Source organism: Amphibalanus amphitrite, unplaced genomic scaffold, assembly GCF_019059575.1.
Source record: "Amphibalanus amphitrite isolate SeventyFive unplaced genomic scaffold, NRLGWU_Aamphi_draft 000063F_arrow, whole genome shotgun sequence".
In the NCBI taxonomy this organism is placed as follows: domain Eukaryota; kingdom Metazoa; phylum Arthropoda; class Thecostraca; order Balanomorpha; family Balanidae; genus Amphibalanus; species Amphibalanus amphitrite.
The window spans coordinates 365396-390624 of NW_024881559.1; the positions used below are offsets into that span (position 1 = coordinate 365396).

Below are 25229 nucleotides of genomic sequence, written 5' to 3' on the forward strand. Positions count from 1 at the left end.
TCCATTGTGTATTTAATGTATGCAGCGATTGTTGAAATGATTTGCGTAGCGTACGAAAGGTAGAAAATGGAAGCTCCCATGCGAAGAAGTAGTTATTTCTGCCCTCCGTGTCGTATTTTATTAAGATAATAAAAGCGACCAGGTCAACCAAGGCTTGGCGCTCGCTAAGCAGCGACCATTTCACAAACATGGCACATGTTTCGTTATAACTGAGTTGGCAAAATATCGGCGGATGCACCCGACAGTTCGCTGAGCTGGGCTACTGGCCCGCGTGCGACCCCCATTGGTCAGTGTCGCACCGGCTGCACCACGTGCCAAGACGGTCGCCAGCGCGATCCAGATGGAACAGACACATACACATCTACAGCACCACTCCGATCCAAACGGCGGGGGACATGCGTGATTCAAACGTGGCGCGGGACCGTACACCTTCAAACAGCTGGGCAGCGCGAGGTCGTACACATTCAAACAGCAGCGCGGGACCGTACATATTCAGACAGCAGCGCGGGACCGTAAAATCCAGAAACCGCCGAGCCAAGTCACCTCCGAAGTCCACATAGATATTACATCCAGCCACCAGCGACGCTCTTAGCAGACCCTCGCTCATCGTCAATTCACAACTGGCAAAGCAGCGAAGCAAACACTAACTAGGAGCACTACGTAACGAAAATACCTGGCGCCGCGCGCAGCGAGCGTGCACGAAGCGGGCTGAGGTGCCCGCTCTCACCCCCTAGAGACACGTATTATCCGTCAGGTACGAGGCGACGGGAACCGCTCGGGGCCGGCCGCTCTGCTTGGCAGCATTCGTAGATACAAAACGCTCGCCCGAAAAATATCGCCAAGGCACCTATAACTTCGAGCCGCGACGAATTGGCGCCGAAACAATAAAGGAACACCATACACGGAAATTGCACGTCTAGCCTCTACAACCTACTGGCTCGGTCGCCGTAGCCCCCCCCCCCCCCATTCGCTCTCGCTAACCAGTGTAAAACCAAATACCGCCGGCCCCAACAGGCGGAAACCAGCGCTGCACCATAGCAGCTCCCGTATTCCGTATCCGTAGACGACGCCGCGGATGCACATTGCCGTCTCACGGCTGACAGACCCGTCGCAATAGGTACAATTAGTAATGCCCACTCCGGGCAGCTGTAACTACTGAGAACGTGACTAACTGATGACTAGTCTATAACCAGGTGTCTACTGGCGTTAACAGGTACCCGGTGCAGTATCAGACGGCGCACCCTGTGCCCGGCGCGCTCAGGACCCGTGGTCGGTACTGCCTCCCAACACCTACAGCGCTACGGGGGCCGGCCGCGGGGCGGGCGCGGCCCCGTCAGGTACCGTACAGTCTCTCCCAGTCCGCCGGCCGCCGAGCTGGCGGCTGCTGGGCCGGCGGGCTGTGTATGGGTGGCGGCGCTCCATAAGCTGCGCCCCTAGGTGGCCGCCCCGGGGCCGGCCTGCGTGGTCTGCAGCACGCCATCCAGCAGCTGCAGCGCCCGGTGCAGGTTCACCTCCACCCAGCAGGGTGTCTCCTTGATGCTCTGCCGCCGGTAGTCGGGCCCCCAGCCCTTGACGAAGCTCAGGCGGAGGATGCAGAGCCGCCGCAGGTCGTCCACGCCGATGCCGGCCACAGAGGAGATGGAGACGGACGACGAGAGGCCGCCGCCGGCGCCGTCACCCTGTCCGTGGCCGGCCACAGCCGCCGCCTGCGCGGCCGCCGCCGCCGCCGCCTGCGCTGCCTGCTGCTGCATCTGCCGGTGGCACTGGTGCAGGTCGAACACCTTGATGTAGGCGGCCGGGTAGATTTTGTGGACGGCGTCGCCGGGCGCGCGGCCCGCCTCCCGGTCCAGGTAGTAGCTCTGCACGAACACGGCGTGGTCGCTCAGACAGCGCAGCCACACGTCGCCCTCGCCCTGCACGTCCAGTTGGACGCCCTTGCCGATGTGCAGCCTGCCGCCAAACGCACCAAATCGGAGTCAGAGGACACGTCCAGTGGGCAGGGACACAAAATAGAAGCGCGCGAGGTTTACTTCTAGTATTTCATGGGTGTTAATAGTAGAGACTTCAATCAAATTATTAAACTACAGTAAAGAGGCACGCACCCGTAAATAACAAGTCAGTAAGTAATTTGTAATTCACAACTACCATTGACCGAAGACCAGGCGCCTAAACCCTACCGAAATCTCAGAACATGCCAACACTTCACAATCGACCGGCCGGCGCTGCACGCGGCGCCCCAGGCCTCACCTGGCGCGTTCGCTCTGCTCTGTGCGGTGCACGTTGCTGAGGGCGCCCAGACAGAAGCGGCTGTCCCCGGATGGGTCCACGTAGCCGTCCACGGTGACGGACGCCATGCTGGAGGGCACTTTGAACGCCTCGCCCACCTGTGGAGCGACGCCTCGGGACGTCAGCCGTAATAATGGTGTAGCGTGTCGACAAACCACAACTCAGGACGTCAGCGATTGTAAAGAGCAGGCGGACAGGCACAATATGTCACGAACAGACAGGAATAAGGTGTCGCAGCAGTGAAGATAATACATGCGGTCCTGCTTGATTTCAGAGACAGTAACAATAATTGATACGGAAACTCCGCGCAACGTCAGAGACGATTGACAAAACGACAACGTAGGGGCGGGACCTGAGAGCTTGACGAATGGACAGGGTAGGGTTTTTTACTTACGGGAACAGGGTACGACATAACGTCAGAGATGGGAACGGAACAATATGGTACTGCGATGTCAGATGAGACAGGGTGTTGTAGAACATCGGGTACCGCGTTCCTCACTGGGTCCCAACGAAAAAGACTGGGTAGCCACGAACAAGGCATGGAATCGCACCACGAGATAGAACGAACTCTCATACAATTTAAAGTAAATGAATCCGCACTTTCGGTAACATGGAAACCGTAATTGGTTGTATGTCGGTATTCTCCAGACAGCTGGTAAGATCGCTCCAGACAGGTAAGGGGCGTGGCGTCTGGCGACACTCGCCTGCGTATCCAGCTCGAAGTAGCTGATGCTGCACCAGAACTCTGGCGGCGGTACGCTGGAGAGCAGCACCTGGGTGTCCTGGTGCTGGACGTGTCCGCCGGCGCCGCCGCCGCCGTCTGTCGGCACCAGTAGCAGCACCGTCAGCCGCTCCGCAGACACGTGAACACGTGCAACTGCACACACATGTGATCGTGTGACAAGGATTTCAGTGAATTCGAGCAAAGATAAAAAAATCAAAATGAGTCGCGGCATCGACGACAAATAGTGAGATGCACCAATATCCGGCCAGCGCGACGGCCCGTCGTCTCGCCGGGCGGCCGCTCACTGGGGCGCCACTCACAGTAGCCGGCCGGCCGGTCGGCGCTCAGCGTCGGCGGGTAGCTGAGGGTGGAGGTGGCGCCCGCGGGCCGCTCGGCCCGGCCCGGCCACGAGCCGCCGTACTGGGCCGGCGTGCTGACGGCCGGCGGCGCGCCGCCCAGCCCTCCGTACCCGTTGGCCGACTGCAGGTGCGGAGACAGCGGCGGCAGCGAGGACGGTCCGGCTGGCGGCACAGGGCGGAGCGGTCAAACGCGGGCAAACAGCTGCCGCCGGGCATCATGGACGCCTGTCGCCGACACACGACACACTAACCTGCTGCGCACCTGGATAACCAAAGCAGGCGCTGCAAAAGACCCACAGCAGCGCATTTATCATTACAACGTATAAAGTAAAACTATATGATATGCACCACTGACTGATCTGGAACTGGTGTACCGCTGAGCGTTCGCGGACTACGGACCCGGGGCGGGATGGCCGTGTACTGGTCCCGACTCCGGCCAGCAGCCCTACCGTGCGGTGCCGACGGCGGCCGGCAGTCGGGGCGCGCGCTTACGTGTGAGCGGCTCGGCGAAGGACGGCGAGTCTAGAGCGGCCGGACAGGGCGAGCCAGCGGCGGCGGCAGACGGCGACCCGGGCGCTGCAACACCGACACCGGCACACTGACACCCGGCACACTGACACACTGACACCCGGCGAGCGACACCGGCACACTGACACCCGGCACACCGGCACACTGACACCCGGCACACTGACACACTGACACCCGGACGAGCGACACCGGCACACCGACACACCCAGAAGCGCGCACTGACACACAGACAGCGGAGTTACGGGCAGGCCACACTGAACCTGAGCGCGGCACACGAGCCAGCACACAATGGCACACTCAGCAGAGGATACCAACACGTCGGTGCGATGCCCGACTAAAGTTAGTAGTAAGTAAGTAAGTAAGTTAAACGTATCACACCCAGCTCGTGTGGCCCAAGGTCTGAGTACTGAGTAGCGAGTGTCACATGACTGGCGTTACCAATGCATCAGCTGAATAATTTGTGTATGTACCGAAGCCCACTATCCGCATTATACCTCAGCCCCAGTTACACTTCAGCTGACACTGTCAAACCTCGCGGGACTGTTATCAGCAGCCACACCAACCCCAACCTAACCAGGGGAACCCACGTGAATCCATCCCGTTCAGTTACACCAAATGACTGAATCCGGGGGAAGTCATCCCAATTCCCATACCAACCCGTTCAGGCTTTTTTCACAAATTAAATCATTGAGCGGGAGTTAACCCACACCAATCCATCCGGGAGTTATAACCCCTCAGCACATTCCACGAAAAATTGTCCGACACTAGCACACCCAAAAGAACACCGAAATATCAATCTGGCATCTGTACGAAGAAATATAAAGCCCACACCGACACATCCAGCAGGAGTTATCCACAGCCCACACCAAAACATCCAGCAGGAGTTATCCACAGCCCACACCAAAACATCCAGCAGGAGTTATCCACAGCCCACATCAAAACATCCAGCAGGAGTAGCCCACACCATGAACATCCAGCAGGATTTACCTGACGCACAAACCAACACATCCAGCGGGAGTTTTCTGAAGCCCACACCAGCTGCAAATCCGGTAGGAGTTAGCAGCAGCCAAGAACAAGTCGGCTGACCCAGTGCACGGGCTCAGCCAGGGAAGGGTTGCAGCACGTCCAGCACTCACTCTGTGACGGCGGCAGGCCGAACGGCGGCGGCATCCCCAGCAGCATCGACTGCTGCTGCTGCTGCTGCTGCTGCTGCTGTCGCTGGGCGGACGGCGTGGGGGACAGCAGAGGGTCGCCGCAGCCGGACGGACCGCCGGCCTCGTCCCGGCCCAGGGAGTATTCGGTCTTGACGCCGGCCGGGCCCGGCTGGTGCAGCTGCAGGCCCGACAGGTCTGGCGGCCGGGACCGGGCACCCGGTCAGACATATCGGCACGCAGAGATAAACACCACAGTCAGACATTGGCCCAGGCGGCTGAACCCTGGCTCAGACCACCAGGCACCGAGTCGGACAGCCAGACATTGGCTGAAACAGTCCCACACCAGCTCAGTGACAGACATCAACTCACATGGCCAGACATTTTCGGTCATAAGAAGGCAAGACGGGCTGTAAAAATATAGCCTATATGACGCTGAGGCACTCGGCGTGTCCCAGCTCTGTGCAGAGCGCCGACACCTAATATGGTTCGTAGTGCAGGGGCGCCTCAGGTGCAGAGCGCCGACACCTAATATGGTTCGTAGTGCAGGGGCGCCTCAGGTGCAGCTGCCTCTCTCACCGATGCCCGGCGACACGACGCGCTCGTAGTGGTATGGGTTGACGCAGACGGCGTCCGCCTTCAGCTCGAAGCCGTACTGACAGAACTTGGCGTGCTTCAGCTCGTTCTTGTGCAGGTCGGGCCAGCGCCAGATCTTGGCGTACACCACATGAGGGAAGCCCTTCCTGCCAGCCACCTATAGCACACAGCACAGCAAGTTTGTCAGAGCACATGCACAGCAGGGGGGGGGGGGTACTAGACGCTGATTTACCTGTGAGGAGAATACAGAATATGTAGACGGAGTAGCGAGGTGATACGGACATATGAGAGAAAACGGCTTAGGAGTACTCCATGATTGATATCACTATAAACGGACCCGTTTATAAGGATTGTGAGGTGCGAGCCCGTTTTGTCGGGCCAAAACTGGTGGGGCCAGTTAGTATTCCAGTAGTAACACAGTCAGTCATAACGCTGGCGTTCACAGTTCGCACCCACCGGGCATAGTTGGTAGTATACCTGCAGCCGTCGAGTGAGCGCGGGATGGTGACACACTCTCTTTCTCCCTTCCCTCCTCTCCCCTCCCTACTGGTACCTGCAGGCGTCCGCCCAGTGTGCGCGGGATGGTGACACACTTGGTCTCCCCCCTCCCTTCCCTCCTCTCCCCTCCCCACTCGTACCTGCAGCCGTCCGTCCAGTGTCCGCGGGATGGTGACACACTTGGTCTCCCCCCTCCCTTCCCTCCTCTCCCCTCCCCACTCGTACCTGCAGCCGTCCGTCCAGTGTCCGCGGGATGGTGACACACTTGCTCGGGTGAGCGCCGTTCGTGGTGATTGCCGTGATGAGTGAATCGAGCTCATCGCGCTTCTCCTGTGAAGGAAAATATAATATGACTTCTTCAGCTAGTTACACAAGTAGCTTGGAATCACTAGCCAGGGTCTATGCTCACCACAGACCGGTACTCGCATGAAGTTACAGTAAGCAGTACAGTCCATGGTGCCAAACGTCACCGGTGGAGTGTCGAGTAAGACGGGGTCAGCGACTCCAGGGGACAGTCTAGATGACAACCCATTGAAGGGGCGACTCAGAATCGGCAGCAGAATGCAGGACAGCTAAACCACTCAGGAATAAAAGAATACTGTTTTTATAAATGTAGTCCGAACATTTTGATAGAAAGGATTCACAAAGATAGAGCCCAAAGCTTGTTGTGATAGAACACAAAGCTTGTTGCGTTGGCCCTGCCCTCTACCCTCCGATCGCGCAATTCCAGTTCCATGGCAGAATTTAGAGTCCAAAGTTTAACCCGCGCCCCACTGGGGTCTGCGTATAACTCGCCCTACTGGGGAGGCGCTATTCATAGCCCCCCTCCTAACTCCGAAACTACTGGGCCGATCGTCAAAATTCAAACGGCGTCTGATAGCCCAGGAAAAACTGTCGATCGAAACCTAATTTCATTGACCTCGAGGTCACCGATGACGTCACAGGTCAGGTCAAAGTAAAAATTATTAGCATTTTGGCTTGTTCATATTTTGGGCTCTGGCCGCCGTCTTACAAGTCAGATCAGGCTCATTTTTGTGTTACACACTTGTGAACAGATGCTCTAGATACCCTGAGGGTACCAAACTTGTACTTTGATTTTCAGGTCAGGGTCAGGTCATCACAGGTCACGGAAATATTATATTAAGCGTCGGTCACGTGACACATGTTTTATGGTTCATTTAGGCCATAGATTTCGAATTTGATGTCGTTTGTGTCATTCGAGGTCATTCTGAGTTGAATTTAGCTTAGGTCAGGTCACTTTCAGGTCAAAAAAGGTCAAATTTTAAGTTAAAATTTTTCAACAAAAAAGGTGTCTATTTGATGCAGCTTGAGCTCAGGAACACGATGGTGCTATTTATATTGGTGTACGATGTCAAATACGTACTGAAAAATTGATTTGAAAAATTTATAATTGTGATTTTTTTGCAATAATCCGGATAACTTTGCCATTTTTGAAGATATTTAGCAAAAACTTGCTACACTAAGTCATAAGCATGTGTTCTGTCACATATATTCCGTTTTTTTCGAAAAGTCAATAAGTTTTTGAAAAAATATAAAAATATAAATTTTGAATTTTATTATATATAATTTTCAAAATTTTCAAAATTTTGAAAATCTGAGATAGCAGTTTGATAGCGCAGTCTATTTTGAGTCCTCTCATGCAAAGAAATTGGATCTAGCTTAAATACTGAGCTCTTGGGAGCGATTGCCATGGTTCAATGTTTTGCGTCGAAATCGGCCGAACATGACGTCATTCTGACGTCATTTCCGGCCGACCTATGGTAGCTACGAAGTTTATATTTTGACACAAGGTGTCAAATTGATGCAGCCGAAGGTACTGAAAGTTTGGCGTCGATACGTCGAGCGGTGGTTTGAAAGTTATTGCAGAAAAACGGGAGGGGGGCTATGAATAGCCCCCCCCCCCCCCCCCAGTGGGGCGCGGGTTAACGTGCGCACATAGCCGCGCACGGCCGGTCCCCTCACTGACTTCGCCTGGCTATACGGCCTGCCATCAAACGCAACCATACCTGTCAGGAGGCCCAGTTGCTAGATAAGGTCAAGAATCATAGCACGCAAACTAAAGAGGTTACTGATTGTCAGCTTGATTGCTTTTTGGGCCCCTCTGTTCTGAACGGTGTAATGGCGGGGGTATAATAGTGGGCCACGTTTCTATTATAGAAACATCACTCCTGTCACCGTTAGCCGTTAGAAAAATATGAAACTTAATGCCGCAAATGCACTTTCGAAATCAATGTTTATTTTGGTACAGGCTTGATCCACTTCGCTCCTTGACCGAAATGAAAAACACCGTTCCAAAAGTCGCACATTGCGGCTAACGAGAGAAAATAAACTAAGAAATAAGTTTAAACATAAAGATGAAACCTTTCTTGAATGTCACTTTGACACTTGTTAATCAGTGAATGCATCGCCCTTGGCTCTGCATATTTACTTTGACTGTTTCAGAATAAGCTATAATTAATGACCCCGTTTCAATCAGTTTTTCTCATCCCAGGGCCCCCTTTTTCCTTAATTTTCTAAGCACAAAAAGGTGGCAACAATTTCGTTGCTAGGCAACAAACGCACAGTACCCCCCGGTCGCGACATCCTCCCCCACCAGTGTTCACAAGGGGGAACACGAAATAGGTCACTCGCGATACAGGCCACACGTTCCTGACACCCCTCGGTGTCTTTCACTCTGCACTTAACGACCACACCGTGTCAGCTCTGATCACTAACGGCCCATGCCGATTCTGTCACGGCTCGCGTTGACCTTACGCAGGTCACAAATGTGGGTGCTAGCCACGCGGATCATTATCAATGTCTTCGAACACAGAACGTATCCCATTCATCAAGATCAACATTACTTTCACGGTTCGTCTCACATGAACATCACATATTGGGCCAGTTGGCCGTGCACCCCGTCGCAGTGCCCGTCGCACGGATTCTCCGATGATTCCGATTTAGAGGCTTAGTTGAGACTCTCCAAGAGACACAACTTCGTTGTCGGGCGAACATACGTCCCACTCTTTGTCTTCACTTCCGCTGATCTGACTCCTCCGTCAGAGCCTGGGTAGACTCTTGTGATGCGTCCCAATTCCCAGTATCCTCTAGGACTCTGACTGTTGACGACCAAGACTACGTCGTCTATCTGCAGATTCTTCTTTTCTGCCTTCCATTTCTGTCTGTTTATCAGCGTAGGAAGGTACTCCTTGAGCCACCCTTTCCACAGATGTTCAGCGAGGATCTGAACTTGTTGCCATCTCCTCCGTCCAACAACATCAGCATCAGCATCATTGAATACCCCTGGCGGTAGTCCTTCTCTTCCATCAGATGAGCCCAACAAGAAGTGGTTAGGCGTAAGAGGTTCGGGGTCTTGAGGATCACTGCTAATGTAGGTCAGTAAATCAAAGTAAATCAAAATTTACATTGGCAAATCAACAAACCCGGAGCCCGCGCCAGGGAGTGGGTACATGTAGCGCAGGCCATGACTTACACTATCTGATCCACACATTTCAGTTGTGGTTACCAGGGTAGGGCTAGAAGAGCGCCACAGGCCAGACACTCGTCTATTAGGCGACAGTGACCCAGAGGGAGCGCGGCTCAATCGTTCCCCTGAACTAGGCTACATCCCTGCCACCAATGGAGCTACGGGATTTCAGCATACATATTACATATTGCATCATAATTGGTAGTTCAATGTTCATGGGGAAAACACACCAATCCGCTTACGACCGGTTTCGCTTATACACTAAATAAGTGATGCCCCATTCAGTAGAGGAGAGAGCCTAAGAATGGTCTAGATTTAGAAGGTACCTATATCAAATATGACGCTGCACCAGTGACGGTATAGACGGGCTTCGACTGATAAAGCCTTAGCAGAGACGAACTACGATGACAGCGCGTCCTGGCTTTCAACTTCCAAGCATCCTCCACTGGCTACCTTTTGTAGTACATATATTTGATTGAACCCTCGTCCGGCCGGACTGTGACTCGAGTCACAATACGTCCAGGGGTTTACTGAACAGCACAGATCACGGTCATCTGATCTTCACGGCGATAGCGGTATAGAGTAAAGGCTGAAACAGACTCTTTCCGCGTTCAGGAAATCGCATGCGAGAGCCTATTCAAATACATTATAATTCTTCTCGTATCAATCGCTCGCGGGAGTGTGCTTCCATGTATTTGAATAGGCTCTCGCATGCGATTTCCTGACTGCGGAAAGAGTCTGTTTCAGGCCTAAAACACTCACAATGCAGAGAAACAGCTGCCTTAAAAAGATCACCAATGGATAGCACAATCTGCTGGACATCACTGCCCAAGAAGGTACCCGAAATAAACTGACCTTGAGCTTCCTGATGAGACTCTCGATGGCCCTCTTGGAGAAGGCTTCTGACTCGCCACCCTGCCGGTGGCACATCAGACTGTGTACGATGCTCAAACAGGCATCTGAAGAGGTGAGTGGCTGCCCAGTCGGGGTGGGACTTAGCAGCATTGTGGCCACCACCGGTTTCCTGTCGAGAAGGTATCAGCCATGGTCAGGATGACATCGACTTGCAGAACAGCATCCTTGTCCTATATGTACAACAAAATTGTATGCAAGGGAGCGTTTCCTTTAGCCCGCGCCCCGCTGGGGCTTCCCCATTTCCACGCGTTGCTGGGTGGAGGCGTGTTTGAATAGGTACCCCTCTCCCCCTCTAACTCGCTTCTTGGGCCATGTAGCGACATGCCGTAGGCGGCATTCGGAAGAGCGCCAAAAATCAGGACGATATTACTTCGGCCATTTTTAGGTCAGGTTAAAGATCAGGTAAGCAGACTAGGTCATCAAAGGCCAAATTTCGGCTATTTCAATGATTTTCAACAAAACGGTGCGCCGCACTGTGGTCCCAACTAATCAAGCAATGGCATGCTATGTCATTTCGGCCTGGAACATGCCGACGTCTGGTTCAGCTCCCCATGACAGAAATGTTAGACCTTTATTTTGTATGCGGCTGTTCGGGTGAACAATCTGTAATTCTTGACCCAAGGTCCGTTCGCGACATCGTCCCGAGGACAAGGAAAGTGCAATGCAGGGGTGCAGCCAGAACTACAATCCCTTGGGGATTAACGATTAGGGACCGGAAAGTGTGGTCATAGATAAAAAGAGGTCAAAACTTTGCCGGATCCTGTACTAACTAGTTAGTACCCACTACCCAGGCTGGAAAAATATATGTTATACTGAATATGTCCGGCGTAGTGGCGGGATTGCGACAAAAATGTCAGCGTACGTCCGGCGAAACTTCGCATGCGCCGAATTCCGCGCATGGTGGCAGCAGAATGTTTCGGAGCAGGGCAGCCGCATAATTTTTTGGCAAATGACGGTCACCGAATTTAGTCAGCACGCTGGTCAATCTAGCAGCAGATTTACCCTACAGGCGGCTCTGAAGAGGGTTCGGGATGAGACGTCCCCGCCCCGGTTGCACTTTGCAGAGTGCTCAAACTGGAGAGCGGCCCTGCGTCTACTCAGCGGAGGAGCGGCCGGCCAGGTAAGGCCTCCACCCTTGGGACGGAGATGGATAGGTATGGAAGACCTTATTAAACATCGCCGAGCGTCATTAAAGAAATACTGCAGCCAGGTTCCTGCAATCCTGCCCACTGCCGTATCGAGGGGTATAAGAGCCAGGTCGACCAGGCAAAACAAGTGGCCGCCCTGCCGTCTGACGCCCGCACGCTGACCCGGATGGTTCATTGTGCGACCTCAGGTCAATGGCGCGACAACTGGTCCGAGTCACTATTCAAGCCACTTCTCGGGAGCACGCCGCCGCTCCCTAGGCATCCCTGGAGAGGACCGAGAGGACACCGTTTCGGTACACCTGGCTCCAGGTGAGGGCAGGGCCCGAGCCACTGGGGCCGCTCGCCCCAGTACCTGCAACGAATTGGCCGTCTCTACTCTGAGGCGTGCCAGCAGTGCTCAGACAAGCGGTGTCCACTGCCCCGCGCGCCGTGTGCTGAGAAGAGGCTGATGTGCCGGGGCATGTGCTGCTCTGCTGCCCGGCCCTTGCTGGCGCCTGCCAGCATCGTACACAGTCACACCGCTCCGCCGATTTTTGTGGCCGCAGAATTTCCGGTAAGGGCCTTGCTTCACGGCACGGCGGTACAGTGTGTTAAGCGTGGCCCTGTTCGGTCGCTGTTTTTATATCAGCGTGCTGTCGGTTTTCCCCATATAAGGAAGTTATTGCTGGCGCTTCTTGGCCTCTTATTGGTCTGACCACTTGAATTCGACCAATGAGGAGCCAAGAAGTATCAGCATGCACACAGCCTGCTGATAAATAAACGGGGGTGAACAGAGCTTGTATTGTGGTATGTATTGGGGTTCTGCTGAAATATAAACTTATTCGGACGCTCAAACATGGGAGTGTCCAAGGCCCCTGGATGCTCTATCTGGTAGATACGGGCGTCCGGCGTAGTGTGGATGTTTTCCAGTCAATAACTACTAACCATGAATTTCTTCATAGAATGATGGCCATATTATGCGAATTAGCCCATGTCTTAAAGACGGACGCTCAAACATGGGAGTGTCCAAGGCCCCTCAGCAGTGGCGGCGGAATAGGGGGTGCAGGGGGTGCAGCTGCACCCCCATCGAAAAACATGGAGGTGCAAACATATCTTTTTGCACCCCCAAAATCCGTTCAAGGGGCCCGTCGCACCATCCAATACATTTCTCCTGAAAACCAGTGATCGGGAAACGAACACTGATGTGGAATCATCCGGGATGTCCAATTATGGTCAGGAACGCCCCATGCTAGTCTTTGGGGCCCCCACACCGGCTAGAAGTGTCCCGAGCCGCGTTTGGTGCTCCACGCGGTATCTGAGGGCCCCACGATGGCCTCAGAGGGCCCTTTTATGACGATCTCTGAGGGCTCCCACTTGAGGGCTTTGTCCCCTGGGGCCCTATAACGGTCACTAAGGGCCCTCATGACGACCGCTGAGGGTCCCACAGAGACTCCAGGGCCCCAAGGAGACTCCAGCGGCCACGCTGGCCTCTGAGGGCCCCTATGACGGCCTCTGAGGGCCCTTACGATGATCTCTGAGGGCTCTCACGACGAACTCTGTCCCCTGGGGCCCTATAACGACCACTAAGGGCCCTCAGGACGACCGCTGAGGGTCCTACAGGACTCCAGGGGCCCCACTGGCCTCTGAGGGCCTCTACGACGGTCTCTGAGGGCCCTTGTGACGGCCCTAGACCCAAATCAAGTCTGATGGTCCATTTGGCTTCAGACGACCCATAAAGACCCTCAATATGGCCAAAGACCCTCATGACGACCTCTGGTGATCCTCTCGAAGGCATCTAAAGGCCCTCACAACAACTTCTGAGAACCCCAGGACGGTCCCTGAGGGGCTGAGGGCTCTGACGACGACCTCTCTGGGCCCTCACGATGGTCTCTAAGACCCAGCGCAAGCTCCAAAGGCCCACACTGCCTGGCGTCTGAGGGTCCCACGACGGCCTCTGAGGGCCTCGACGGAGGCAGGCTCCAGGGGCCATGCTGACCTCTGAGGGCCCTCTTGACGGCTTCTAGGGCCTAACGAAGGTTTCAAGGGCAAACGCTGGCCTCTGAAGAACCCTACGAGGGCCTCGGAGGGTCTCAACTCAACGCAGGCAGGTGCCAGGAGACATGCTGGCTTCTGAGGGCCCCGCAGAGTTCAGATTCAGATGATCCATCGACCTTTGTGGACCTTACGAAATACGAAGGTTTCCGAGAGCTCACGCAGGCTCCTGGAATTCCACACTGATTCTCAGGCCCCATGTCGGCTTGTTGAGGCACTTTATCTGCTCTTGGTGCCCCGTCGCCGACCTCTGAGAGTCTCAATGTCAGAACTTATGGGGCCATGGGCCCTACACCGGCTTTTATGGCCCCTACATCGACTCTTGGGACTCATGACCCATGAAATGTGGGTCTAAGCGGCTTCTAAGAATCCCCATGCTGGTTCTAGTAGCTGCCAGCCGAATATTAGGTTAGGGCTCACACGCGAGCTACTGGGACCCCGTGCATACCCCAGGGGTCTACCTGCCTCTAAGACCCCACACATACTTTTGGGGCTCAAACGTTTGCCCCTGAAGGCCCCACTGAGACCCCTTTCCTCTATTCAGTCCTCCATACCAGCTCTTTAGGCTAAACATCGGCTCCTGTGGCCTCCATCCCGGCTTTGGAGGGCCTCCATATACAGGCTTTTTTTGGGGTCCGATGCCGGTTTCTGAGAGCCCTCAAAAGACTTTCGAGCCTATACTGCCTTCTGAAACCTTTCAGCAACTTTCAAGGGACTGACCCTGATCGGAGGGCTCATTCAGTCTGGGGAGTCATGTAGTTTTCTGGAGGAGTCTCTATGTGGTCGGTTTCCAAGGGGCTTCTAAACACGGTCTTCTTGGAACGGTCTCGTAGGGCCCTCAATGGTCCACTGCGGATCCAGAAAAAGTGGTTTGAGACACTGTGGGTGGTGGCTAGACTAAAAGATTAGCCGATAAAAACTAGCTGCATTTGCTTCTTTTTGCTTTCATTATTTGAGACAGGTAGGTAGGTACACTGCAATTTCAAACCTTTTACAGAACTTGTGTGTATGGGGAGAGTTTTCCAAACTCTTCGTTTTTCATAAATAGTCAATAAAAATCACTAAAAAAAACTGAAGGGGGCCCAAAACTTCCAGAGGGGCCCCTTGAGAAAACTTTGCACCCCCATCCAAAATTACCTTCCGCCGCCACTGGGCCCCTGGGAATTGATGGGAAACAAACATGGGAATTGATCCCTAATGCAACTGTCCAAGCGCCTGTTCATCCAAAAAAACATTTTTAGAAAAGTGCTTCAGCAAAAGTAAAAACTTGTGAACTGTCAGCTGAAAAGGGTAGATGAAAAGCATCAAGCAACAACTAATTAGCAATTCCCGACTGGAAAAAATGCACGCTTTCGTCGAGAACTCGAGCGTAGTTGGGCGTTTGCGCCGAAATTTTTCGGCGTACTTCGGCGTAAATCGACGGCTTGCGCCGAAATTTTCGGCGTAGGTACTTCGGCGTAAATCGACGGTTTTCTCTATCCCTCTATCGCAAACGGATCCGGAGCAGTCGCGAAAAACCCGTCAGGGGGTGGCACCAACCCCCCTCGGCCGGCGAGGGTTAAATATCTTCGGGAGTTAAACATCTTAAATATCACTTATCTTGTCTCGTGTTCGTCTCAGGGTATTTAAGTCATGTTCAGTGAACCTGATTGCGACTCTCCCACGGCGGGAACAGTTCACCGATCGAGAGTGAGGTTATGGATTGTCGGATCCCCTAGTTCAGATAACGTATGCTATCGTTTGCGTATTGACCGTTGTGATTCCTGTATTTCCGGCGTGTGGTTTGCGAGCGGACGCTGACAATCGGTCCCGCGTGGCCTGGTATCTGCCCGATCCCATCGGCCGTGCTTGCACCACGCCTGTTGAAGGCCCCGTCAGGCGTCAGTCACCGGCTGGGCACATACTGCTGATCAGAGCCGGGCAACAAAATAAAGGTTACGCTATGGAACATGCCAGTGAGTTTGTGAGTCAGGAGATTTTGTGATAGCGAACGCTGGTGCTCGGTCCCGCATGGCCTGCTGATGTCTATTGTCTGCCCGATTCCGTCGACCGTGCCAACAACCGTCTGTAGACAGTAGTCACTGGAAAACAGCCACACACACACCCCAGCCCCCCCCTCGACGAAAAGTGCGTGGCTACAGCCTGCAGCCATCAGTAAGCCTTGAAAATTTTCGGCGCATGCAGGGCTGTCTCATCCCTATCTCCGTAACGTGTCGTGTGCGACCAATGACGTCACGGCATTGCGGCGTTCTGATTGGGCGGCAGCTCTGAATCGCCCGGCTGGTGGTCCCCGCTCGACAAGCGCACGTGCGCCGACTAGACATTTGTAGTCGCATTGACGGCAGAAAAAGTGAGGTAATGCAGAGCTCTGAATATACTTGAATAGTCTAAGCCGTTAGTAATACTTAAAAACGTCAAATAGGTTTCTTGTTCGTCTTGATTTGAGCTTTTATGTGATATAACCTTTACCTTAGTGTCGAGGTTGGCAGCTATGTGGGAGAGCACTAAAGTTGGGTCATTTTCCATAGGATTGCATTACAGCCGTCCGACCCTTCGTACCAGTGACGTCACGTCACGGAAATCGCTGCTTCGGCCTAATGAGCATACCTTCTATATAGGGCCTTGCGGCGCATGAAGCATGGCTTGGTAAAATAATTTCGGCGCATAAACCCTTGCGCCGAAATTTCGGCGCATCAACTCCGCCGAGAACTTCAGCGTAGTGGAGGCATTTTTTCCAGTCGTAGCATGACATGACCAGTGACTACTGTTTTCCCTGCCCACGGTCCACTTAAAGAAACGCTGAACTAAGTCAACTTACCGGGCGATATTCGAGGCGAGAGATTTCAATCTTGTTTTGAATAAATGAATTTTAATACCGCGTATTTTTCATCCTTCAGCGCCCCTTCAGCTGCCTCGCTCCAGCCGCTCCAGCTACCCAGCTACCTACCTCTCTCTCTGTCCGAACGACGGTTTTCATAGGGCCTGTTCCAGCGCCTCCAGAAACCTCCAGAAAGCTCCAGAAAGCTCTAGAATCCTCCAGAGAGCGTTCCAGCGCCTCCAGAAAGCTCCAGAAAGCTCTCGCCAAAGCTCCAGAAACCTCCAGTAGCCTCCAGAGAGTTGAGAGGTCCAAATTTCTCTGGAGGCTCTGGTCTACAATTATGGCGCACATGTGACAATCACGAATGTAAACAAAGGACATTTGACTGATAATTTTACAACTTGAATGTAAAGAAAATTACATTGCTATAATTTTATTTATCTTTTTAACTAAAATTGAAAACAAATTTTGCCTTTCAAGAGAGAACAATCGTCATTCTTTTGGTATCTATGACGCCAATCTCCAGAAATCTCCAGATTGCGTTCCAGCGCCTCCAGTAAAACCTCTGGTAGAGCCTCCAGTCAAGAATTTCTTCTGGAGGCGCTGGAACAGGCCCATATATACCCTGTTCTATATACCCTGGTGAAAACAGGGCGCCTGGGGCGATTTGATCAAGGTTCGTGAAATTCACATGTGACGTTTCGTATGTAGAACTGTAGAAGGCCCATGGAGGGGGGAGAAGTTCCAAATATCACGTGACTAATATGCCCTCCGGCGCCCTGTTTTCACCGGCGTCCCTCTTTTCGATACCAAGAGTATACCAAGAGTAGCCATATTTGTTTCCCTTTATTGATGAAGGTAATACTTTGCTATTATAAATGAAATTTCATTATAAATTAAATTTCTCACTTCGAAATACAAGCTATTTAAAAAGAATCCATAATGAATCACTTTAAAAGCAACTAACGTGACGATTTCGCTAGTAAATAAATTTTTTATTTAAAGTAGAAAGACGATATCTATGGATCGAATGTGATTTATCCTTTATTCCTGAATTTGGTAGCTATTTTTACTATTCGTTTACGGTGCATTGTTTACAAAATACACGCAACGTGCGCGCGCTGCACGCCGGTTTATCAAAATCAAGATGGTACCACTTTTTCCTATTTGAATTTGACACCTTCATCCAAGGCTATATATAAGGCCACAAAGCCTTCATCTCTCGGATTTTTACGAAATTTCGTCATAGGGGTAATCGGGGGTTCTGAATCCACCTCAACCTGTAACCATTTGAGGCTGATCAGGTAAGTATTTTTTTTACTCATAAGGTATAACCTTTTTTATCTTGCGTTGCAAAAGGGTCGCAATCGATCCCTCGGGTCAATATCTAGCCGCAGCCTCGGGTTCCAGATGTGTGTATCTTACCCCTTCCTTACCCCTTAAATCGACCCTTAAAGGGACTATCCCACCTTTAACATGGGGTATGAGTTGAGATAGCCAAGTTTGCGGCGAGGTTCAGAAACCACTATCTATCTAGGTTGCAACCCCCGCGGCCTCTTGGTGTTGAAGAAATTCGTTCCCTTCATTTGAAAATGGGCCTTGTACAGTAGGTCTATTAAAAAAGTCCCCAGCACCAGTGGGCGCTGCCTTCGCTGAGCCGAACCCCCGTCTGCCTGTCCCATATCGCGCCGGGCTCAGGTCAGGTAGGGTCAACGGGACCGCTCGGTCCGGCCCGCGGGCGGTGGACGGGCGGCCGGTAACGCTTTCCGCCAGCCAGCTGTAGAATCCAACAAACGGGACGGCCACCGCTCAGCGCAGCGAAACCGGTGTTGAAGAATGGCAGTAGATGTTCATGGCCACAATGATTATGAGATAGTCATTGTTAGCCCGTGCCCCACAGGAATGCCTAGACCAGGGGGGTACGCTCCGGCTGTTTAGCATTATGAAAAATGGTGACAGACGTTTGTGGAGGATTGTCGACGAACTCTTGTTCCGTGAGCAGTACTTACACGCTAGCGGAAAATTCACCAATCAGCGCTCGGCGGTACTCGACGCTGATTGGTCCGACGCTCGTGACGAAATTGCGGGGGACCGCAGTTATTCTCTATGGACCCGAATAGGCTTTTGGATTTCGGAGGGGTTTCTTTAAAATTATATGCTGTTTCGAGCTGTTTTCGAGTTGAAATATATTTCTTATGACTGTTACCTATATAATGGCACCATAAAATCATGATTTTGATAAATATTACCGATGAAATATCGGCCGAAAAGACATACTGTCATGGTACGGACTGCCCTGCGGCTGATGTGGGGTCCCTAATGCCAGCGTATGGTAATAATGGGGTGACGAAGGGTTATTGGAGACTCTTAGAGCCCCATCAGCATTCAGCATAGGGTCATCAGAGGCCGGGAACGTCCATCAGGGGTCTGAGTAGGCCTGTCATAGGGGCATACATGACACATCATGGCCCATGGGTCAATGTAGATCCATGGGGCCGTTGAAGGGCCATCATTGTTCAGCGTGGGCTCGCAATTACCTCTGATGGGCATATGCCGTGCCCCGATGGACTAACGCTGGCCCCTGATGAACCATCACCAGCCCCTGATAGGTCTACAAAGCCCACTGCTGGGTCTAAATTGGTCACTGATATGCCCAAATGGGCCACTGAGAAACCCGTACAACATCCCCTGACTGCACCTGCTGGACCAGTGCCGTCCTCTCATGGGCCCACCACAGCTCTTGAATGACCTTTTCAAGTCCCTTGAAGTGCCTTTATTGGCCTAAATGGCCCCTGATTGGCTTATGTGGTCCCTATTGGTCCTATATGGCCCCCATGAGCCCTCAACGTCCCTAGACGGCCTTACATTATATGTCACTGGGCCCTGTTGGGTCAGCACCGGCCCCTGATAGGCTTGCACTGGACCCACCGGGCCTATACCGACCCATGAAGGGCCTATGTCGAGCCCTCATGGGCCTCCGATGACCACACGCCGGCATGTGTGGCCCCATCAGCAGTGGTCCGTCTATCCCATGTACTTACGGTCTTTTTGGTCGATGTGACACCGGTAGTATATAGAAATGTTATGATTAAATGTCGTTATTACACAGTCAAAAGTCACAGAAAGAATATCCAAGCTCAAAAATGGCCTCAAACCCAACAAAAACTGGTATAAATCCCCTTCAAAAGCCGTAAGTCTATTAAACGCCATAGGGGAATAGCTGCAGTCCCCCGCAATTTCGTCACGAGCATCGGGCCAATCAGCGTTGAGTATTGCCGAACGCCGATTGGTCGATTTCCGCTAGCCTGTAAATGCTGCTTGCGGATATAGTTTTGAACAAAAGAGGGTCGCGGCTACTAATTATCGCTTGTCACCACTTTTTCGTCGGGAGCGTTCTACCTGGTTTATATAGCCTTGGCCACGGATCACATAACGGATCGGCAACTCCCCCCCGCGACCTGTCTCCCCTGCCACCTGGTGGGCATTTAGGTGAACTATCTTCACTAAGGAAGCGGCCGGCCTCGTGCGTGTTGAGGGCGTCGTGTCGGAGCTAATTAAGTGATTTTTCTGCGGAACATGGTTTCTCAGCTAGCTCAGAAGATACCTATGGTATAAATGAGAATGGCAAGAATCGTTAGAGACAGGTTAAGTATTTGAGATCGTATCCTTTGTCATGAAAATCGTTGTTTTCATACCCACGTGGGCGACCTAGCGTCCATCGCTAAATTGGTAATTTTCCGATCGCTGTCATCTCTTACATATATTTCATGAGTACATTTTTGATAAATATTCATCTGCCGATTAAATTAAATCTATAACTTTCACAAATATCCTACTTGCATAAAGTATAAACCCACGCCGGGCCGGTACACGGTACCAACCGCGCCGGGCCGAGGGTGTATGAAACCCCCGCCCCCTCCTAACTCGGCTTCTGGGCTACGTAGCCACACGGGGTAAGCGGCATTCCAAAGGGCGTAAAAATAATGGCGGAAATACTTCGGTCATTTTTTTAGGTCAGATCAAAGGTCGGGTCACCAGAGGTCATTAAAGGCAAATTTTGTCTATTTCAACAATTTTCGAAACATCCGACGCATAACTTGGGAACCAACAGAACTACAGAGGCGCGGAAAAGCGCATTCGATAGCTCTTTCACAGGTCCTTCTGAGTTTTATTCACAGATTTAACCTCAGGTCAACGGTTTAGCGTCCAGAGAGCAAAATCTCCAAAAATAGCCGTGTTTACGAAAAACGTTTTTTTCGGTAATATCTTTTGACTCAAACGAGCCACGACATTACTTTTGCCAGCATCGTGTTCCTCTCGTCGAGACGCGTCGAATGAACTATAGGTTGACCTTGAAAGGTCATTTTGAAAATCTTACGTCAGGTGAAGGTCATGACCTGACCGGAAAGGGTCATTCTGCATATCAGTCGATCCGTATCGTCGAGCTGAACACATCTGACGTGTTTTCATCGCTCTAGCACGTCTCTATCAAAAGTTATAGTAAAAAACTGCTGGTGAACGTTTTTATTCCACTGTTTACATACATGTAACCCGATGTTTGAGGGTGTTAAGGATGACCCGCCCAGACCAAATGAGACGCCTTTCAATTTGCTCTTATTGAATTATTATTAGTATTACACATATTATTATGCATATAGAGAGAGAGAGAGTATTGAGTATGCGGCAATATATAGGGTGCAAAATGACCTGACCTGGCTCTAAGCCACAGATATTTTGAGATGTCTGATGTAACACGTGGCTAAACCAGCCTCGGGGCCAAAGCTATACGAGCACTGTTTAGCAGCACGCTGTTACCCAGTACCTAGCATCATCAGGTATGGGTGCCTCCGTTCCTATGGAAACGTAAGCAAACTTCACAATGTTGCCAACGTCTTAATGGAAACCGGCTAAGTGTCAATACCTTGTAGCGGCGGGGAGGGTCGTATCGTGAAACAGGGGCCGAGATCCACCTATAGTCACGTTAATGGCCAGCTCGTTGGATTTGCTCCGATGTTATCTACTCCAACTGGTAGCCTGTGACCATCGAGATAGGAACAGAGGATGAACTCGTACTATGGGCAGACGGATGAGGAAAGGTGGCTTCGTGTACGGCCAAAAACGACGTTAAAGTTGCGAGGACGTGGTTCTTGCTCATACAACTCAAGCATGACTAGAAACATTTGTATCATTATGCATGCTCCAGCTGATTAGGGAATAAAGTATGTAACATTTCCATGTTATGGTAACATTCCAGCTGTTAGAGAGACTCTGTAATTTAATCCGTTCACAACCTTTGATTGTTTTTGTTTCGTTGGGTTAGGCCCTTTCGGTCCATTGAGACCATTGCAGAGCCGGAAGGATTATAGGAATTGGGGGAAACATTGGTATGGACAGGCACCCTAGAGAGTCACCGGGGCTGAGCCCGTCCCAATGGACAGGACGACCAGCCCCCCAAGCACTCTCTGCACCCGGCTACGGGTGTGCTCCCTAGGGAGCAGTGGTGCGCTTCAAGGGAGCAGCCCGCATGAGATAAAGTTGCCTGTCCAGTCCGGATCGAGAGTTGCTGCGTGGAGGAGAAGGATTTGAACTTGATCTGAACATCCTGAGGATGTAAACGACGGACGGGTGTTGCGTTCACACCCGTTTCCCCGTGCCTTTTAACACTGGTTGCGGCGGGCGGCCGGCTCCCCTCCTTAGTGAAGATATCCGCGCCGCTAGATGGCAGCCCGCTCCGCGGGTACACCGATAACAATGGGAAGCGGGGAGAGTTGCCGATCCGTTAGGTGATCCGTGCCTTGGCCTAGACTCTCACGGCCTGTTGGAGGGGAAATGGGGATTGAGCATCATTCTTTTAACTCAGCTTTGGGCATTTAAGTGATATTCGAAGTAGCGTCAAAAGTAGCAAAAAGAAGAAAAAAAATACTTCAGCCAACTTTGGATCGGGTCATTACCAGAGGTCATGTCACTAGAGGTCATCGATGGTAAAATTTTCCTAGACAGGGTGCGTTGCGCGCACCGGTGCATTGGGTTTCCGATTTCCATGGAAACATCAACAGACTCGGAAGCTCGCAACAGGGGCGCGGGAACTACTTTCTGACTACTTTCTGATTGCACCATAATAGAGATCAACCTAGAGTCCCCCCAAATCTAGTTTTCTCACCGGTTTTAGGCCACTTATTTTTCATCCCTCGGCTTTTTCAACAAAAAAAAAAACATTTGCAAAAAAGTGTGGTATTCCGTCTCAAAGCTGTGGGGGCAACACCCCCACGGCCCCAGAGTTGGGGGGGCAAGCTGCCCCCACTGCCCCCCCCCCCCGGCTCCCGCGCCTATGGCTCGCAACGCTAGCGTGGAGCCGAATTCATATCAACCGCCGCAACAATGCAGCAGCGCAGCGCAGCGTGCTGCAGCGCGGGGCCGTGAAACACCGCCCAGAGCTATCCATGTGTCAGGGCAATCCAACCCACGTGATGGGCTCGGCCCCAGCGGAGCATGCGGTCCAGGACTCCTGCCCAGGCCCCCTGTCTCCCCCTACTTCCTATCATCCTTCCCACTCTGAAATCGACCGAAAGAGCCTAACCTAACACAACAATCAGCTCGTTTACCGCTATGTCTGAAATCAGAATAATATTGTCAGATTTAATTAGGGTCAACGGCTTAGCATGTAAATAACAACAACTGCCACCATCGGTATTATGAGGAAAACAATTGCTTTTCCACAAACACTCAAAAGTTTTTAGCTTAAAACATTCATGAAATTAATTTTACCAGCCTTGTGTTAATCTTATCAAAACGCTTCGAATGAATCAAAAGTTGATCTTTAACCCTCGCCGGCACAGGCCATTTTGCGTCCTTCGACGGCACAAGGGGGTTGGTACCACCCCCCTCGCGTTTGGCTCCTGATCGAGCTAGAGCTTTGCGGAAAAAACGAGCGTGTTGCCCGTCACGAGAGGAAGCCGATGATACCCAATTTTAAGGTCCTAGGTCATCGGGTGACCTTCCAGGTCAGGTCAATGACCCGAAAACCGGGAAAATCGGGACCTGTTAGAAAGTCGTAAAGTGTGGCTGCTATGTGGTTTTCCGGGGTGCTAATCACGAATATCGTGTCAGTTTTGATCAGAGATGATGTCTAAGCATTTAGACCAGGTCGGGTCAGGTCAGGTCAGGTCAACCGGTAGGGGTTGTGACGGGTATTCGTAATACGTGTCAACCGCCTCTGACAGCTTCGTAACATGTTACGAATGCACCAAAACTACTTCGTAAATGTTCAAATGGTTGCTAAATTCGAATTCAGCTCCAAACATTAGCCTAGAAACATGTAAAACTCGAAAAAGTGAACCGAGGTCACCCGAGGTCACCAAAGGTCAATGACCTGACCTGACCTTCAGGTGACCTTGACACCCACCCTAATGTATGGGAGCAACATCAAATCACATGATTGAACGTTTGAAACCACGAAAAGCTTGCAAACGCGCGGCTAATGCGAGCCGACATATACGCCGAATCGCGATTCCGGCCAAACATGGTCTCGGAAAAGAGGTCACAGGTCAAAGGTCAATTGGATCAATTGGATGTCAGGATCATGAAAGTTTCAGGGTAGGTGTAAAATTGATCAATGCGAGGGTACTGAAAATTTCGTTGCGATCGGCCGCTTTTTACGCGAGTTATTCGCGAAAAACCTTAGGGGTGCATCAACCCCCCCCCCCCCTGTGACGGCGAGGGTTAAAGGTCATTTGAAAAATTTGGCCTATGTTCAAAGACATGACCTGACCAGAAATGGTCATAATGCATAGAAGCATATTAGATCCGTATCGTGGAACTTTACAAACACTTCAGATGATTTCATAACTTAAGCATGTCTATCAAAAATAATTATTACATGGCTCATTATGTAAACTGGGTGTGTGAACATGCTTGCGAGTATGTTGAATGCAACTGATAATGTTCTGTCGGCCACAATTTCTATATTCAATTTATCCTCCCGAATTTCATATTTTTGTTAATGACACCTTGACGATAGTACTTGATGTCGGATCCATTCCAGGACACATAGTCCTCTTCGGGTGACCGTTTGGAAGACGGCTGGACCGTCCTGACAGGGCAATCGTCCCACGGGAACAGTCTCGCTTCCGCAGATCACTGTCGCTGGCTCGCACAACCCAATTACTACACCACAGCATAGTTATGTCATTGCTCTGCAAGGGCCTTTTCAGACCGAAAAAGATGGCCCTCAACAAAACAAACAATTTTCTCATTCAGTATTGTATCTCATCAAGCACCACATGTTTCCAGAGTGTTTATTATACGTTCCGTCCAAAAAAGCGCAGTTCAATTTTCTCTCATTGACTTGAGAGTTAAGCGATCTCAAAATTGACCCGGCCTTTCTGTCAACAATGTCAAACTTGCAAAGTAAACGTTTCAAAGACATACTGTTGCCCATTAAAATCGCTGAAAGTTCTGAAGCGATCGGTTAGTCGGTGTATTTAGATATGATGAGCACAGGAACTTTCCTTGAGGTAAGGTCACTTGACGTAACCTGATGTTATGACCTTGAATTGAAAGACTTGGGCGGGAAAAAAATGGGTCATTTGAAATCTTAAAATGCTAGATTTTAACAATAATTGCAAACACTATCCCAGCCAAATAGTGAATGAGAAGGGAGTGATTCCCCGACCTCCATTTTTAGCTCC

General features: G+C 51.5%; 2 protein-coding genes across 9 annotated transcripts in view; one reads left to right on the plus strand and one right to left on the minus strand.

Moving 5' to 3' along the window:
• Positions 1 to 92: 92 nt before the first annotated feature.
• LOC122378667 (mothers against decapentaplegic homolog 4-like) lies at positions 93 to 16778 on the minus strand. 4 transcript variants are annotated; one of them, XM_043359986.1, is made up of 10 exons: positions 16672 to 16778; positions 10486 to 10654; positions 6369 to 6473; positions 5628 to 5802; positions 5034 to 5246; positions 3862 to 3945; positions 3331 to 3531; positions 2991 to 3106; positions 2248 to 2384; positions 93 to 1950 (listed from the first exon to the last, which is right to left on the minus strand). In XM_043359986.1, the coding sequence occupies exons 2-10, from the start codon at positions 10633 to 10635 to the stop codon at positions 1434 to 1436; spliced, it is 1698 nt and encodes a 565-aa protein (XP_043215921.1). In that variant the 5' UTR covers positions 10636 to 10654; positions 16672 to 16778; the 3' UTR covers positions 93 to 1433. The 4 variants fall into 4 exon arrangements, with proteins under 4 accessions (XP_043215921.1, XP_043215922.1, XP_043215923.1 ...); XM_043359987.1 differs by having other exon boundaries at positions 16543 to 16706; XM_043359988.1 differs by lacking the exons at positions 6369 to 6473; positions 10486 to 10654; positions 16672 to 16778 and adding an exon at positions 6284 to 6320.
• Positions 16779 to 17645: 867 nt separating this feature from the next.
• LOC122378671 (V-type proton ATPase subunit S1-like) overlaps positions 17646 to 25229 on the plus strand; it is a 32085-nt gene continuing 24501 nt past the window's right edge. For 2 of the 5 annotated variants that reach the window (XM_043359994.1, XM_043360000.1), the window contains exon 1: positions 17699 to 17846. The gene's annotated coding sequence lies outside the window, so the exon portion shown is untranslated. Of the gene's footprint in view, positions 17847 to 25229 lie in introns of all 5 variants that reach the window. The other 3 variants (XM_043359993.1, XM_043359997.1, XM_043360001.1) reach the window with 3 other exon arrangements.

Bases quoted from the DNA above. Each gene is read 5' to 3' on its own strand.
- LOC122378667 (XM_043359986.1), bottom strand. From the start codon at position 10,635: ATGCTGCTAAGTCCCACCCCGACTGGGCAGCCACTCACCTCTTCAGAT. The intron at 5,247-5,627 runs GTGAGAGAGGCA...CCCGGCCGCCAG, and splicing joins CGTCGTGTCGCCGGGCATCG to ACCTGTCGGGCCTGCAGCTG. The intron at 1,951-2,247 runs GTGAGGCCTGGG...GTTTGGCGGCAG, and splicing joins GAGCAGAGCGAACGCGCCAG to GCTGCACATCGGCAAGGGCG.